The sequence below is a fragment of the Pollachius pollachius genome (assembly GCF_949987615.1).
Source record: "Pollachius pollachius genome assembly, chromosome: 18".
Taxonomy (NCBI): domain Eukaryota; kingdom Metazoa; phylum Chordata; class Actinopteri; order Gadiformes; family Gadidae; genus Pollachius; species Pollachius pollachius.
This window is the reverse complement of record NC_136951.1, coordinates 10,410,324-10,426,044: the sequence shown is the minus strand read 5'-3', so window position 1 is coordinate 10,426,044 and position 15,721 is coordinate 10,410,324. Positions and strand designations below refer to the sequence as shown.

General features: G+C 47.0%; 1 protein-coding gene across 1 annotated transcript in view; it reads left to right on the top strand.

Moving 5' to 3' along the window:
- Nucleotides 1-12,367, top strand: part of mphosph9 (M-phase phosphoprotein 9) — a 17,401-nt gene extending 5,034 nt beyond the window's left edge. The window contains exons 6-24 of the mRNA XM_079755983.1: nucleotides 113-281; nucleotides 368-440; nucleotides 969-1,069; nucleotides 1,436-1,552; nucleotides 1,880-2,364; nucleotides 3,440-3,589; nucleotides 4,183-4,270; nucleotides 5,805-6,020; nucleotides 6,612-6,659; nucleotides 6,840-6,904; nucleotides 7,186-7,287; nucleotides 7,660-8,109; nucleotides 8,336-8,520; nucleotides 9,720-10,016; nucleotides 10,314-10,434; nucleotides 10,832-10,923; nucleotides 11,255-11,433; nucleotides 11,561-11,629; nucleotides 11,804-12,367. Coding sequence (XP_079612109.1) covers nucleotides 113-281; nucleotides 368-440; nucleotides 969-1,069; nucleotides 1,436-1,552; nucleotides 1,880-2,364; nucleotides 3,440-3,589; nucleotides 4,183-4,270; nucleotides 5,805-6,020; nucleotides 6,612-6,659; nucleotides 6,840-6,904; nucleotides 7,186-7,287; nucleotides 7,660-8,109; nucleotides 8,336-8,520; nucleotides 9,720-10,016; nucleotides 10,314-10,434; nucleotides 10,832-10,923; nucleotides 11,255-11,433; nucleotides 11,561-11,629; nucleotides 11,804-11,905 — 3,109 coding nt within the window. The 3' untranslated portion in view covers nucleotides 11,906-12,367. The remainder of the gene's footprint in view (nucleotides 1-112; nucleotides 282-367; nucleotides 441-968; nucleotides 1,070-1,435; nucleotides 1,553-1,879; nucleotides 2,365-3,439; nucleotides 3,590-4,182; nucleotides 4,271-5,804; nucleotides 6,021-6,611; nucleotides 6,660-6,839; nucleotides 6,905-7,185; nucleotides 7,288-7,659; nucleotides 8,110-8,335; nucleotides 8,521-9,719; nucleotides 10,017-10,313; nucleotides 10,435-10,831; nucleotides 10,924-11,254; nucleotides 11,434-11,560; nucleotides 11,630-11,803) is intronic.
- Nucleotides 12,368-15,721: the final 3,354 nt, after the last annotated feature.

The following is a 15,721-nucleotide window of genomic DNA, read 5'->3' as shown; positions in this document are numbered from 1 at the left end:
GTTAAGTCGTAAAGATGTTTGCTGGTATACCGATAGTGGTTTTTCACTGGTAAATCATATTCCAATATCGTGTGGTTAAAATCTCCTTCCTCCTCTCCCTATATCGTCGCAGCGGCACCAACCAGCACTTGACCTCCTGGGCAAAGCAGCAGAAACTGAGGCCCAGGAAGGACAAGACAAGAAGGGCCTCCTCCCAGGGCCAGGAGTCCCAGGAGCCCCCAGAGAGCCCCAGAGAAAGCCCCAGAGACGGCCTGTCGGAGCACATCCACCTCCAGGACCAGGTGTGCAACGCTGTTTCTCGGGTCTGTCGTCCCTACGTTGCGTTGTTTTACACGGAGACCCTGATGTTGTCCTCTTCTGGTTTCAGTACCAGCCGGGGGGAGCCTCCACCTCCTTCTTCCCCTTGAGGAGGAGCAACAGCCTAATGTCCGAGGCCTCAGGTAGCCAACCGGCAGCAGCGTAGACGAGCTTGAATGTGTGGGGGAGGCTGTGTGACTGAGAGGTGCTGAGTGGGCAGCTCACGCAGGGGTCCGTCAGAGGGGGGCAGAGGGTGACAGCGTTTTCTGTTGCGTGTACTTTTTAAATTGAACCTCGCCTCCTTGGGAAGAACAACATCGCACAACAAGGATCCATGATGTATCCTGGATCCTTTACAAATACACACGTAGGCTGCCGTTTAAAACAACAATGCAACACAACATCATTTCAATGTTAAAAAATGAGCTACTCTAATATTTTCAATTGACAAACATGATTGTATTAATGTATTACTATGATGTACAATACAGAAATATCAGTTTTGCCAAACAATATATAGGGTTACATAATATGTCTGTGAATTACACTGAGGACACAGATTTTATATATGGATTAAATGTGTGTGCGTGCATGTGTGTGTTCTTGCATGTGTGTTTGTGTGTGCATGTGTTCGCTTGCATGTGTGTGTGTGTGTGTGCGTGCTCTCCCAGGGCTGACCTACTGGCGTCTCAATGAGTGTGACCTGTACCATCCGCTCCCAGACAGCCTGGACAGCGGGGCGTTCCTCTTCCTGCAGGAGGACCCCAGTGCTGTACGTCTGAGCAGTGAACTGGTTCATGCATCCATGCACTTCATTCAATCATTTAAACAGACGTCGGTGTGATGTGTGGTGACTGCATTGCAGTGGTGTGTGTGTGTATTCTTTTTTTTTTCTTTTTTTCACGTGTTTTTTTTGTTTGGTTTTTGTTTTAAGATATTTATTTTTAAGGTATATTCAAATTGTGAAGTTGTATTCCTGAGGTTCATTCTTTATTTAAGCTTTTTTTTTTTCACAATAAAAAAAAAAAAAAGCATCATATTCTATACAAACATAATGGTTCGGATACATAATTCCCTCTCCTCTCATTGATCAATGAATCGCCTCTCCCCCTCTGATTGGTCCTCTTTTGCTCTACAGACTCCCCCACCGGAGACCCAGTTGTCCCTGAAGGAGATCTATCGGAGCAAGCAGAAAGCTGCATTAAAATGTACAGACTGGGATGGTTCACAGTCTTCTGGTCCTTTGTCACCCCAGGTAGGACATAAACTAATGTGCACTGTACTGTACTGTACTGGGAGTCTATCAAAGTCCTTGACCCAGATTATCTTACAGTATGGGTGTGGCAAGGACACAATTGCCCCATATATGTATGAACAATGTCAGACCAATCCCTAAGAGTAATGAGACTTGGTGCAGTGGACCTTGTGTAATGTAGTTCATTAGCCAATGATGAATGTGGACTTTTGTAACATTTGTCCCAGTACTTTGAAGGCCCTTAGTATCATGGTTATGGGGCCTGTAGAGTCAGGCCTTGGGGCCTCCTGATCCTGGTCTGACGGTGTTTCCCCTGCTGCTCTCCAGGCGGGCGGGGCCTCAGACCCAGCCGCCCCCACGAGACAGTCGGACCGGACCTCGGGCTTCACCTCGCCCTCCCACTTCAGCAGCCCCTCCTACCAGAACCAAACACACCCCCTGGGCCAGAGGGGTCCCGGGACCCCCGCCACGCCCGACAGCATGGCCGGCCTGGGGAACCTGTCCGGCCCGTCCAGCACCTCCAGCGGTCTCCAGTCCGTCCCCGCGACCCCTCCCCCCAACGCGGTGCAGGGCTCCTGGGGAAGCCCGTCCCGCCCCGGCCCCTCTACCTCCGGGGGCAAGGCCCCGCCCGCTTTCTTCCTGACCGGGCGACAGGGCGGCAACCGAGCCAGCGAGGAGGAGGAGGGCAGCCACACGCACACCCACACCAGCACCCTGAAGCCAGGCTCCGCCTCCACGGAGAGCCCCCTCGGGCCCCTGGGGCCCCGCGTGGACAGGGCGTCGTCGCTGGACGACCCCGTCGTGCTGTCACTGTGAGTGCTTGGTGGCCGGACTGCCTAACCTCGGACACTCGCCCCTAAAGAGAATGACCTAATACGAACCCCTAACCCGAACGCTAACCCCTAACGCTATCCCCTAAGGCTCACCCCCTATGCTTACCTTCTGAAATACCTTCTAAATACCCCTATGCTTGCATCTGCTAAATCAACATTTTACTTGTGGAGAAGAACTTAAAACGAGAGTATAGTGACTATGCCTTATGCCAGGATCACAGTTCCTTAGAGATATCCATTAATATTCAACACTCAGTAAAATATCCTATTTCAGGAGGTGTTGAATGTAATGGATTGAGTTGAATGTGGTTCTCTGATTGATCCTTCAGTTAGGCCAGGCAGCGCAATTTGATAAAGAAGGCTACCGGGAGCTGCACCTTTGTAGTTCAGCCTGCTGCATAAACTAGTGTAAAGCGCTGACACGCAGGCAACATGCCTCCTGCGACAGAGATATTTCTGGAACCACAAAAATGTCAACTATCTTTAGATTCCATAGGATAGCATCCGTAGTAAGTGCATGTGCCCACTAGTCTGCACTTCAGTTTCACACAAACGCACGACGCACGCACAACGACCTTCTCCACACCAAAGGGTTGGCGACAAAACTGATTTCAGCCTTACCTGTACTAGTTTAGCAAACCATTTGTTATTCCATCATAGAAAAAAAAATACAAACACATATTATTGATTGGGTTGTGCAGTCAGGACTGTTGTTCTCTGCTCCCTTTCTTTCTTTCTTTCTTTCTTTCTTTATCTTTCTTTCTTTCTTTCTTTCTTTCTTTCTTTCTTTCTTTCTTTCTTTCTTTCTTTTATCATTTCTTTCTTTCTTCATCTCTCTTCCTCTCGTCTCTCTTTCTTTTCCTTTTTTGGGTTTTTCCCATTCTCACAATGACCCCATCCTCCTTCTCCTAACCTATCCCTGGCCCAGCTCTCTCTCTCTCTCTCTCTCTCTCTCTCTCTCTCTCTCTCTCTCTCTCTCTCTCTCTCTCTCTCTCTCTCTCTCTCTCTCTCTCTCTCTCTCTCTCTCTCTCTCTCTCTCTCTCTCTCTCTCTAGTCTGAGGCAGAACCTGAGAGAGAAACACGCCCGCCACGTGGCTGACCTGAAGGCCTACTACGAGTCTGAGATCCAGAGCCTCAGGGACAAACTGGGCCTTGCACAGCTGCCCCCAGACCTTGAGAAGAGCAACCGCGCCCTGGAACTAAGGTCCCATCTCGACATCCCTTTATGGCTCACAGTGCACACATGCACATTAGCAACCATGCACATGCATGCACAAACATGAACATGCACGCACAAGCACATACTTTGATAAACATGCACGTACTGTACATGGGGATTCATGCACATACATGCGCAAATGTGATCGTACATGCACACACATGCCCACAAATGCACAACAGGAACTGAAACATGTTATGTAAGGCTTGGGCAATGGAACATACAAAAATAGATGAGACAGCAAACAGAAGATAGAAACACAGCACCACACAAAACAATAGACTGTGTTGCAGACAATACATTTTGTCTTTTAGAATACATCAAAGGATGATATTGTTGTACAATTACATACATGTATGGATGTTCGATATCTAAAGGGATATAGATACTAATGATGGACACTGCTCATTTCAGTAGCACAGTCCCTCACCTATGTAGAAACAGTTATCTGTATGCATCTGTTTTACAAATGTACCTGCTTCGATCCATTGTGAAATGAGAACCTACCTTTTTCTGTTCTGCTTAAGGATTTTTCTTTTGTACATTTTAAGAAAAAAACGTTTTCTGTTCCTGAACAGATGTAATCAACTTGAGAAGGCACTCTCCGAAGCAAACCATCGCGTCCATGAGGTGGAGGCCAGAAACGACTACCTGGAGAAGAAACTGGTATGATATTGATTCCTACTATTTATTCATACACCTTGAATCCAAATCTAGTGTTCAGACACCGCTTGTTGTCTTAAAGAAAGTGAACGACCAAAAGAAAATGTATTGAACCAAACGTGATGGTAGGGTCGATCTGGGACACCATGACCACCATTTGACCTCCCCGCTCATTATACTCCACCGCCATCAGGGTGACGTGTGTGTGTGTGTGTGTGTGTGTGTGTGTGTGTGTGTGTGTGTGTGTGTGTGTGTGTGTGTGTGTGTGTGTGTGTGTGTGTGTGTGTGTGTGTGTGTGTGTGTGTGTGTGTGTAAAGCAAAAAACAGACCTGTGGGATTAGAGTCTGTGCACAATGCTGCGGCTTGTTTTAATTAGTCCGCTTCCCGCGGGCTCCATTCCATGTCAAGAGCGTTGTGTTTCCTGGGGTCTCTGGAGGCCAGAGACTGGCTACGAGGCGAGAGAGAAGGGACATAGTGTGTGTGCTGGTTTGAGAGCAGGGGGGGAGAGGATAGCCTATTTGCAAGATTAGGTGATTTATCAGTCAGGGGATGGCGCTGCTGGACTTGATGCAGCACATTGCTGGTCTGATGCGGTTAGAGATCAGTATGCAGGTTTGGAACTGGAGCACGGAGGATTGGCTTATTGCTGACTATTGGTTGCATTTGTTACGATATGCATTACATGGATACATATTGTATTAGGGTCAATCCCTTTGGGTGTGTAAATAATATTGTTGGGAGTCAAGGAGACTTAATTTATAGAGCTGTTATATTAATGTTAAATACAATATTTACTGCTACTAAGAACATATTGTGTAATAGATAATAAGGGTGGGACGGTGCCGGTCAAAAAAAGGTAACGTACATGATGAGCGGTATGGTTCGGGATGGATTGAAATACGATGCGGAAGAGACAAAAGCCATACAACAGTCATTCTCTATATTAGCAGGACTTTATTATACTTTACTACATCCAGTAACAATGACGACTATCAATAAGTTAGTAGAGAAAATAAAGTTAGAGAGTAGTAGCAGTAAAAGTAAGTCAAGTTGGCAAATATCCAAAATGAAACCGACTTTACTGCGGTAAGGTAGAGATTAGCCAGAGAAGAGAGCGAGCCGTTGTTATCCCCCAGCGTCATTAAAGTTTGGTGAACATTCTGGGCCTCCTCTCAGACAAATGCAATGGCGGAAAAAGGGATTTGTAAATCATCGACTTGTACTAGCGGGGGCTACACCTAAACCAGAACTAACTATAACTAAGTATCCCCAGAGCCTTCAGGCACCATGATATCTTGTGCTGATAATGTATCATATATATAAAAGTATCATATTGCGCAAACTTCTATTATAGTGAACGCATCCCGCACTCCTCTCCCATTATAACCTATTCTAAAGCACACATGTTTGTATTGTGTAGGCAATGAATGCATCACTGTAAACAACAAGGATTTAGAAATAGATTACAAATAAATGCAAGAACATAAAAGCAAAAAAAGCGAAAGTAAATCTCGCCGCCATTTTTCGGACCCTGCAGGCTGATTGGCCGGAGAGGTACGCGGTGGCCGGCGCCACGGTGGCGTCTCTCCAGCAGCGGCTGGAGGACAGCAAGCGCTGGGGAGGCGAGAAGGACGCCCTGGCCTCCTGCCTCAAGGCCCGCGTGCGGCAGCTGGAGGAGTCCCTGCAGAACGCCGTCAGGGAGAAGGAGGAGAAGGAGGCGCAGAGGGAGCGGGAGTACAAGATGCTGCAGGATGTGAGCGGCAGAGCCAGAGGGCTCCTCTGATTGGCTGACGCTAAATTGTTATAACTGTCATCTATATGCGCATAGGTAATCATTAAAGGGGACATATTATGCCACCAGGTGTGAGAGTGATTAGCCGGTTTTGAAATTCGGCCTCTTCTGACATCACAAGTGGGCGTGTCCACCTAGATGTGTGCTGGATAGATCAGTCTACCAGCCTACCCAGTGGACCGTAGCAAACGTTGTTCATCTATCTGTCATACATCTGTGTGGACACACCCACTTCTGACCGTCTGCCTCTTCTGACAGTGGGCAGAAGAGGCAGACAGATTTTCAAACGGCTTGTAACTGCTACTCACACTCACACCTGGTGGTATAATATGTCACTTTAAATAATAGCGTTTTTGTTGGTCAACTTTGATACACTCAAAATACTTAAAATGTAACCACATGGACGGAAAGGACACACATTACTACAATCGCTGTTTCTGACATTGGTACCCTGGCTTCATATGTTTCAGCGATTGCAATAGCGAGTGTTGGCCCAGAGGTGGCGCTGTCCCTTGAGTTTAATAAATCGATCAATGTGTGTCTGTTTTTCAGCTGCTTGGGGAGTATGACATGCTGAGGAAGGACTACGACGGAGCAAAGGTAAGTCAAACCCACATTTACGTACATCTAGTTTCACTATTTCACCTGAATAGCGTACCTCCCAAGACACTTGCTTCAAGGAGCCTCAATTTATTTGATCCATTAAATTAATTCTACTTTAAGGACTGACTAATTAAATGATATTATGCAATAAGTAATACTGTTGTTATCGGTCAACAGGACAACCTTTTGGGAACAGAGAACAAGCTTGTGGACTCCCAGGAGCAGATATCTGAACTGAACAGGTACGTTGACATCTCGATATATGAAACCAAATCAGGATATAAAATCCATCACCAATTCTACGTCATACCATGTTAATGTATTCATGGAAGGAACTGATAAAAAATACAACATTATTCATTAATACATAAATATTTGGCCTGTTAAGCCCTTTGAGACTCTAATGGTGATTAAGGGCTATACAAATAAAATTGAATTGAATAAAACATTGTCCATGAAGGCATACCTTTTTGTCATGAAACAATCATTGAACTGCAGTGTGTCCTGTGTTTGTGGTGTGCAGGGCGATCAGTAAACTGGAGTCTCAGGTGAAGCAGCTGGAGCACGAGAACCAAGCCAGGCAACGGCTCGTCTCCCACGGCAACACACAGCCCTCCGGAGCAGGGTGAGTGGAGGGGACTGATGGAGGGAAGGGCTTCTTTCTTACTTCTGTCCATGTCCTTCTCCTCACATAGTCATTTCTTTCTTTCCACTCTTTCCATCTTTCTTCCTTCCTTCTATTCTTCCCTTGAACCGGCTTGGACAGCCGTGTTCGTCATTAGCTCATTCCCACCCGGTCTCATCTCACCACGGAGCGCCCGCAACGGAAATTGCGTCACGGGTAGACCCACCGACAGCATTCATGGCCTTCTCTCTGCCTGCCTCGACCCCTTCTCCGCTGTTTGGCTCCCTTGTGCTCCATCTCTCCACTCACCGCATCCACCATCGCACACGTATGCCTATAACGAATGTCCTTACCACCGTCTCCCCTCCCCAGCCTCTACCATCACCCAGACCTGCTGCTGTCCTCCAGTAACGCCAAGACGGAGACCAGCCCCTCTCCCCACAGGGCTCCTGCTGCTGTGGCCGACCAGCCAACCGGAGGCTGCCAGTCTCCCTTCCCCCAGACCAGCCAGAGGAGGGGCCCCTGTCCCCAGAGCACCGGCCAGAGAGGGCCCCCCAGTCCCCAGCCCCCCCGGCCCAACGGCCAGAGGAGGTCCTCCCGTCCCCAGACCACCCAGACAACCCCGCCCAGCGGCCACAGGAGGTCCCCCTGTCCCCAGACACCCCACGTCACCCCGCCAAACGGCCATAGGAGGTCCCCCTGTCCCCAGACCACCCAGCCTGGCCAGCCCACCATCCAGAGGAGCTCCCCCAGTCCCCAGAACGACCCCCCAGCCCTGCCTGGAGGCCCTGCGGAGAGCCCCTCAAAGGGGGCCGGCTGGAGGTATTCCTTTGGTTGTTAAAGGCTCGTATTATAGCAACACAAACTTTATAAGATATAGAGGGGGATCAGAGATCAGGGATCTGTTTGAGAGAAATACAACGACTTCATACGACTATGAACAAAAGGCTGCAGAGAGCCTTAACTAAGTACAGTCCAAAGACAACCGTATCCTGTTACCTTTGAGCCAAAACTAAACAACCCCTCATCCATTTCTGCATTTCCGTAGGAGTTTGTCTCTCCCGGAGCGCGACCTGCCCCGGCCTCCGTCACGGCAGCAGCCTCAAGTTCACCAGGAGCCCAGCGGAGGGGCATGGGACCTGGGCAGGAGAGAGAGTCAGAGCCCCCTGACCCCCGTGATGAGGGCCCTGATGGAGCTGGAGGAGACCAGGGCCACACAGAGCCGGGCCCCCTGTAAGAACCCCACAGTAGAGCTCCCCTATCTCCTGACCCTACACCTACATCACATAACGCGCATGAGGATGGTAACGCTAATGACCTCAAACCACCGGGTTGGTTTGTGAAAGCTTGTAATGTATTGGAGGGACCCCTTAAATGAATCCTCCGGTTTTCAAGGGAGTCCGCGGCACAGATACCTTTTTTATTAATTTACCTAATATACAAATGGTGGCTGCTACATTCAACCCATTTTATTATATCCCAGTGATTTCTAGAGAAGTCCTGTGTTAGGGGTGAGGTATTATATTAATAATAACTATTGAATTATTTAGCAGACTCTTTCATTCAAAGTGACTTCACCGTGACTTCAGGAGCTGAAAGGCGTCGGGCGTTTCGCCATCACGCTTTTAGAGAGAACAGAACAATGTTGCCAGAACAGTAAACGTTGTTCTGATGTAATTACAAATTTGGTATTGTTCAATCAATTGCTAATTCATTTGGTTGTTTGTTCAAACAATCGTTCTTTCCTCAAGTCTTTGGCTTATGCTGTGTATTGTGATCAGGGTGTAAATTTAAAACGGTAGTGCGGCTGTACTGTGTTGACCACTGGTCCTCTTTACTGTCCTGACCACTGGTTCCTCTGTACTGTGTTGACCACTGGTTCCTCTGTACTGTGTTGACCACTGGTTCCTCTGTACTGTGTTGACCACTGGTCCTCTTTACTGTCCTGACCACTGGTTCCTCTGTACTGTGTTGACCACTGGTCCTCTTTACTGTCCTGACCACTGGTTCCTCTTTACTGTGTTGACCACTGGTTCCTCTTTACTGTCCTGACCACTGGTTCCTCTGTACTGTGTTGACCACTGGTCCTCTGTACTGTGTTGAGCACTGGTCCTCTTTACTGTCCTGACCACTGGTTCCTCTGTACTGTGTTGACCACTGGTTCCTCTTTACTGTCCTGACCACTGGTTCCTCTGTACTGTATTGACCACTGGTTCCTCTGTACTGTGTTGACCACTGGTTCCTCTGTACTGTGTTGACCACTGGTTCCTCTTTACTGTCCTGACCACTGGTTCCTCTGTACTGTGTTGACCACTGGTTCCTCTTTACTGTCCTGACCACTGGTTCCTCTGTACTGTGTTGACCACTGGTTCCTCTGTACTGTGTTGACCACTGGTTCCTCTTTACTGTCCTGACCACTGGTTCCTCTGTAGGGGTGGACAACCCGAGGTCCACCATGGGCTTCATGGAGCGACGGCACAAAGAGCCCGTCCAGGACTGGGTCTTTGGGCGCCCCGAAGACAACCTTGACGTCTCTAAAGCCAGGACCGGATTCGTCCACGTAGCGGAGCGGGACGGGTCAGGATCCGGATCTGGAGCCAAGACTCGTGCCGGAGCCGAAAGGGCGGCGGCGCTGCTCAGAGCCCAGAGGAGTCTGTCTCCGGAGGGACACCGGTCCTCATCCCTCCCCCCCGCGGCCCACCGTACCGTACCTCCCCCGTCCACGCCCAGTACGTACCCCTGGACACTTCAGCACTGCCGTAACTAGTGGGGGATTATTGCTTTTTGCTATATTAGATTTAATAGTTTTAATCATTTATAAAAAAAAAAGACTTACTGAAATTAAAATATCTGTTAGCTTTGCTCTGACTCAGGCGATTTAATTAATGCCTTTCTACGGCCATTATTAATGATATTTGTTTGATTAAGTCCTTAACGACATGTTGCTGCTATGCCAGGGGCGTGTAGACAGGTTCTAGTGTGTCGGCGGACGCTGACCGGTGGTGGTTGTGTTCTGTGCTCCTCAGCGAAGAGAGAGACCCTGCTCCTCCCTCGCTCGGCCATGTCCAGCCCCAAGCGCTGTCCCACCGACAACTACTCCACCGCTTTCAGCCACATGCTGCCACGGCAACAGCACCTGCAGGACAGGTAGGCCACCGCGCGGGCGTTGATATAAGCAATATAGCAATAAAGCTTATGTCCACTGGCGTAACGCCGACAGTAATGGCAAGGCCTAATATCACTCAGTAGTCTGTGTTCCTGGGCTGAGCGGCTGTTCTCACTGCTCTGAATTCCTACTAGCACTGGGTTTCGTGGTTGTTCCCGTGAGCCGGTATTCCAACTAACCGGTGGCTGTTCTTAGTACTCTGTGTTTATACTAACACCACTATACGATACAACTTTATTTATCAGTTTGGGCTGAAATCATTTTTGCATCCCTGGGCAGCTCATTTAAGGAAAAGAGGACGTATGCACACTGGGTTTGGGGGCTGTTCCCAGTAGTCTGTATTTCCACTAACAGTGGGCTTGCCGGCTGTTCTCGCAGGCTGGATGGTGAGCAGGACCCCAGACGCCACTCCTTCCACAGCTCCAGTCCCAGAAAGAGACTGCAGTTCTCAGAACCAAATGAACAGGATGGTAATGGGTTTTGATTACAGTAAATAGCCGATCAAAGTCTATCGGTTATTTAATCAACCAATCGACTAATGCATTAGCATTGCATGTAGCACATTATATAGCATTTCAAAGCAGACTCATTTTCTATTGTGCACTTTTTCTTCTTTCAATGGAATCCCATTTTGCACAACACACTGGCATTATTATTATTCTTGAAAACAGTATAAAGTGGTGTTGTTCTTTGGTTCTCAAAGTCTGCCCAAATCTAAAAGACACAGGATAATGCAGGCTTCACTGATTAACACATCAGACACGTCCAACACCTGCGCTCTCTCTGTCATCTCGGCTCCAGGGCAAGGGTCCCCTGGCAGCGCGCACCCCACCGCGGGAGCCTCTCAGCTGGGCTGGGAGGAGGCGGGGCGCCCCGCTCGGCTGGAGGTCCCTGGCGGCTCGTCCCCTCTGCAGGACAGAGTGCACACGCTGGCCGAGGCGGAGCGGCTGTTCGATGAGCTGACGCAAGAGAAGCTGCAGGTGGGGGGGTTGGTGATGGTGCAGTGTGTAGTATGGTGATGGGTGTGGTGCTGTTTTGTTTGGTGCGTTGTGGTTTTTGTATTATTTCACAAGGAGTGTGTGTGTGTGTGTGTGTGTGTGTGTGCAGATTGAAGCAGCCCTGAGCAGACTACCAGGATCAGGTGGTAGAGTGAGTTTGCAGAACCGCTTAGATGAGGTAAGCCTTTGTTTAACTCAGGTTGTTTTATAGAGGATATGTGTTGATATATGAACATATTCTTTCGATATATGTATTTTTCTATTCTCGTATATGTATCGATGTTGGTATGAATTTCTTTTTAGAATATGGGCTGATGTATGACGTATGTATTTCCCATCCACGTTTTACCAGGTGGCCTTAGAGAAACGTCTGGAGACGTTGAATCGGGATCTGGGATCTATTCGTATGACTCTGAAGAGGTTCCACGTCCTCCGCTCCTCTGCCAACAACTAGCAATGTCTTGTTTTTAAAATGCCATCCTGAAGAGAGGGCATTTTAGTGTCTTGGTTTTTATATGCACCACTGATTGTCTTTCTTTTACTTGACGTATTTTAGTCCATCTGTAAAAAAAACATCCATGGGATATTTTGTACGATTTATTTACTCTGGGAAAATGTTTTTATATGTTGGAAAGACCTCACAACTTTTCGGAGTATATTTTGGTAATGCAAAGATTTATAAAGCCTTTTACTTTTTTAGATAAAAATGATAATATTATACAAGTCTTCAATTTCCATGTTCAGGTTAATGTGGGTTTTTCGAATCTGATATTTTAATGTAAATTTGATGACCATCCATAGAAGGAAAGTTTCACTGCCATTTCGTATTTCTGTTGAGCTTGTTTTTAAAGTACATTTTCACTTGACATTGTTTTTACCTGAGCCCAGTCGATTTCTGCTGGATTTTAATCTTCATCTTGAAATTACACGACTTGAACGAAACTCTTAGCCTTTATTAAATGGCATATGAATTGCTTTTTTCCTACTGTAAGATGTTAATGCCTGATTATAAACTGCTTGTGAAATCAAAACCAGCAATATTATCAACAAACTGAAATACCCTTCTCACAATGCTTATGTATGGCACTTTCAATTTATTTAGTCATTCCATCTCAACCCGTCTGCAATGAGCTCACTGATATGAGTCCCACTGGAACTGTTCTAATATTGTTCTTATTGCACAATTAAAAAATAAGCTTTTTGATACCTGGACTGTGTTCTCCTACTTTCTAACTCATTCATATAAAATATATAAATACTAGTTTTAGCTATGCTTTAAATTGAATGCATGTATATTAAAATATACGACGTTAGGGGGCGCTTTTACCTTGGTTGCAAACTGAACGAAATGTAAACATGCACCGGCTTGGTATGTAAGCCTAGCTGCTGCTCTTCCGATGGTTAATTAATAACATAACGTTATTAGTAAGAGTGATTAGGTAGCGAACATAGATCGATGAACTGTACGGGAAATGGAAATGCGCACTTATACGTTACAATGAAGTCTTGTTTTTCGTCGTAGGCCTATATCTACAGGATGGGGCGCGTATTGTCGTCCAATGATGGCAGAATGAACCCGATTACGTGAACGTATTTCCTCAAACCATCATGTTGTTTCTCCATCGGTTGTTTGTTTTTCGATTCGACTGAAAGATAACCGACGTTGACATGTAGGTGCACCACAATGTGGCTGCAGCCGTTCGTACGATTCGTTGGGGATTAATCTGAACATCCAGAAGTACTCCGGTCATACACTGACGTTACTGCAGGTGAGTCGGTGAACGAGGTTCTCATGATGAGAATATAGTAAGTCAACAATTCATTAAATCATAGCGTGTTTGTTTTGAATTTCTAACTATATATTTATGCAGATGCATTCCATTTTTGTCCTGTTTCTTATCATTGGCTCATTTGAATGACATGCCTCTCTCTCTCGCTCTCGCTCTCGCTCTCGCTCTCTCTCCCTCTCCCTCGTTACACCCTATTTCTCTCGTTACATCCTATTTCTCTCGCTACACCCAGCTGGTGAACTCTATGTAGGCCTTCTACACCCTCAAGGGAGTTCCTCAAACAAGACAAGGTAGTTTGTGTTCTTACCGTTCCAAACAACTTGTGTTTTGTTGTTGTTTTTGTTGTTGACTTGTTCTTCTGGGAACAATGTACCCGAGCTGTCACTTAGAATTAGGCCTCGCGTGATTGACAGCTGCATGGGCCCTATCAATTTATCCCTCTGAGTTATTTCAGATGAAAACGAGTCTATTTCCTCCCCTCTCCACATGATTGTCATGAAACTGAACGATGTAGCCCCGCTGGATGTGATTATAGAAGCAAAATGATTAGGTTTGCTTTTAATAAATGCTGTTAGGAAGCAGCAGGCACAGAACGTGAGTCATAGTATTGATTCCCCCCCCCCCCCCCCTCTTATTTATAAAGCTGACGTTTTCATCCAAAGCAACTTACAGTAACACAAACCATGAAGAAACAACCCAGAAATGGCGAAATGGAGTCAATTTTTTATTGTCAATTGGTCAAGATTCAGTCAGATGACATCTCTCTTTTCCGTTTTTCGCTTTTCTCTCTTTCCTTCTCTCTGTTAGTCTCTCTCTCTTACCTTCTCTCTTACTTTCTCTCTCTATTGTTTCCTCTCTCTTTGTCTCTTTCCTTCTCTACTACTCTCAATTTTTCTCTCCATCTCGCTCCCTCCCACTCTCGTTACTTCACTCTTTCTCTCTCTCTCTCTCTCTCTCTCTCTCTCTCTCTCTCTCTCTCTCGCTCTCTCTCTCCCATGTCTCCATCTGCTCCCCCACCACCTCTTCGTCTTCTGCGTGTCCATATGCCCATCCGTCCTCCCTCCCTCCTGCTCTCATTTCCTAGTATCTGGCCCATCCAGACGATCTGATACTCCATTCAGCCACATCTTTATGCTCTTGTCAATCTGTCCGTGTCTTATGCCTCATTCACACCACACGTCTCTCGCTCTCTCGGGCGTTCTCTCTCTCGCTCTCTCACACTTTCTCTGCTGATAAGGGAGAGAGAGCAAGGAGTGGAGAAGATGGGGAAATGGGGGAGAGGAGTGGAGGAGAAAGGAAGGGATAGAGGGAGGGGGAGAAAGAGAGAGAAGGGATAGAGAGAGAGCGAGAGAGAGAGAGAGAGAGAGAGAGAGAGGTAGAGAGGGGAAGAGAGAGGAAGAGAGAGAGATAACACGTATGCCAGGCCAACTCCTGCATACCAATAGCAACATGACAGCTGTGGTACAGTCTGGGGTGTGTGTGTGTGTGTGTGTGGGGGGGGGGGGTGTGTGGGTGTGTGTGTGTGTGTGTGTGTGTGTGAGGAAGATACAGGGATGGGAGGATGTGAGGATGGAGGATGCGGGGTGGGGGGAGCGTCACAAGATGTCGCGTCACGGCGGTGTGTGGTCTATTTATAGCCGGATAAACAGAGGGATTCCAGCCCTGCCGTCGTGACTTCACAGCAGGCCGCGCGTTGCGGTTGGCTGGAGACGCTGGGTGGAAACTCAGATTGTATACAGGCTGTAGCGCCCGGGTTCTGACGTCAGCCATAGGTTATTTATTGAATTTCTCTCCACGGCTGTTTGATTCTGTAGGTTGAATTTAAGCTATGGGCGGGGGCCATTTTGGAACGGAATTGATGGCGAGAAAAGGAAACGTGCCCATATTTGGCACACAGTGGGGATAGGTGATTGTTGATTAGTGATCTGTTTGTAGAGTTGATCACAGAACACGTACTCTGTTTTAAAAGATGCGATGTCATCACTTGTAAAAAAACTGTTGTTAGGCTTCCTATGCATGATCATTTCAAATCTTGTGTATTGAAGAGGAGGTAAATGATGGCTAAATTGATAGAATCGAATCAATTTCTCAAGAGAATTATTATTTTTGTTCTATTTATCCAGTAAAAATGCCAAACTGGTTATATTGTCAGAAATGCTAATATTTGCTAGGTTTTCTTTGTTCCACATAATAACAAAATAAACACTTAGATTTACTTAGCGATACTTGTCAGACAAAGCATGCAAACGTAAGTTAGACTTTGAGCCCTGGTTTACATTCACCTGAAAAGATGGCACTCCTCTATTGAGTAGACGTAGTCTCATGTCCATTCATGCCCCCCTCCACCGTCACTCAGAGTGACTTTAACTAGGCTATAGATCTGTGGATTCAGTGTTCCAATTCAGTCCCAGCGTGTCCCCATGTGCTCGTGGATTCATTCCTGGAAGGATTCAAGGTCACTGTGGATGATGTGAGGCTGT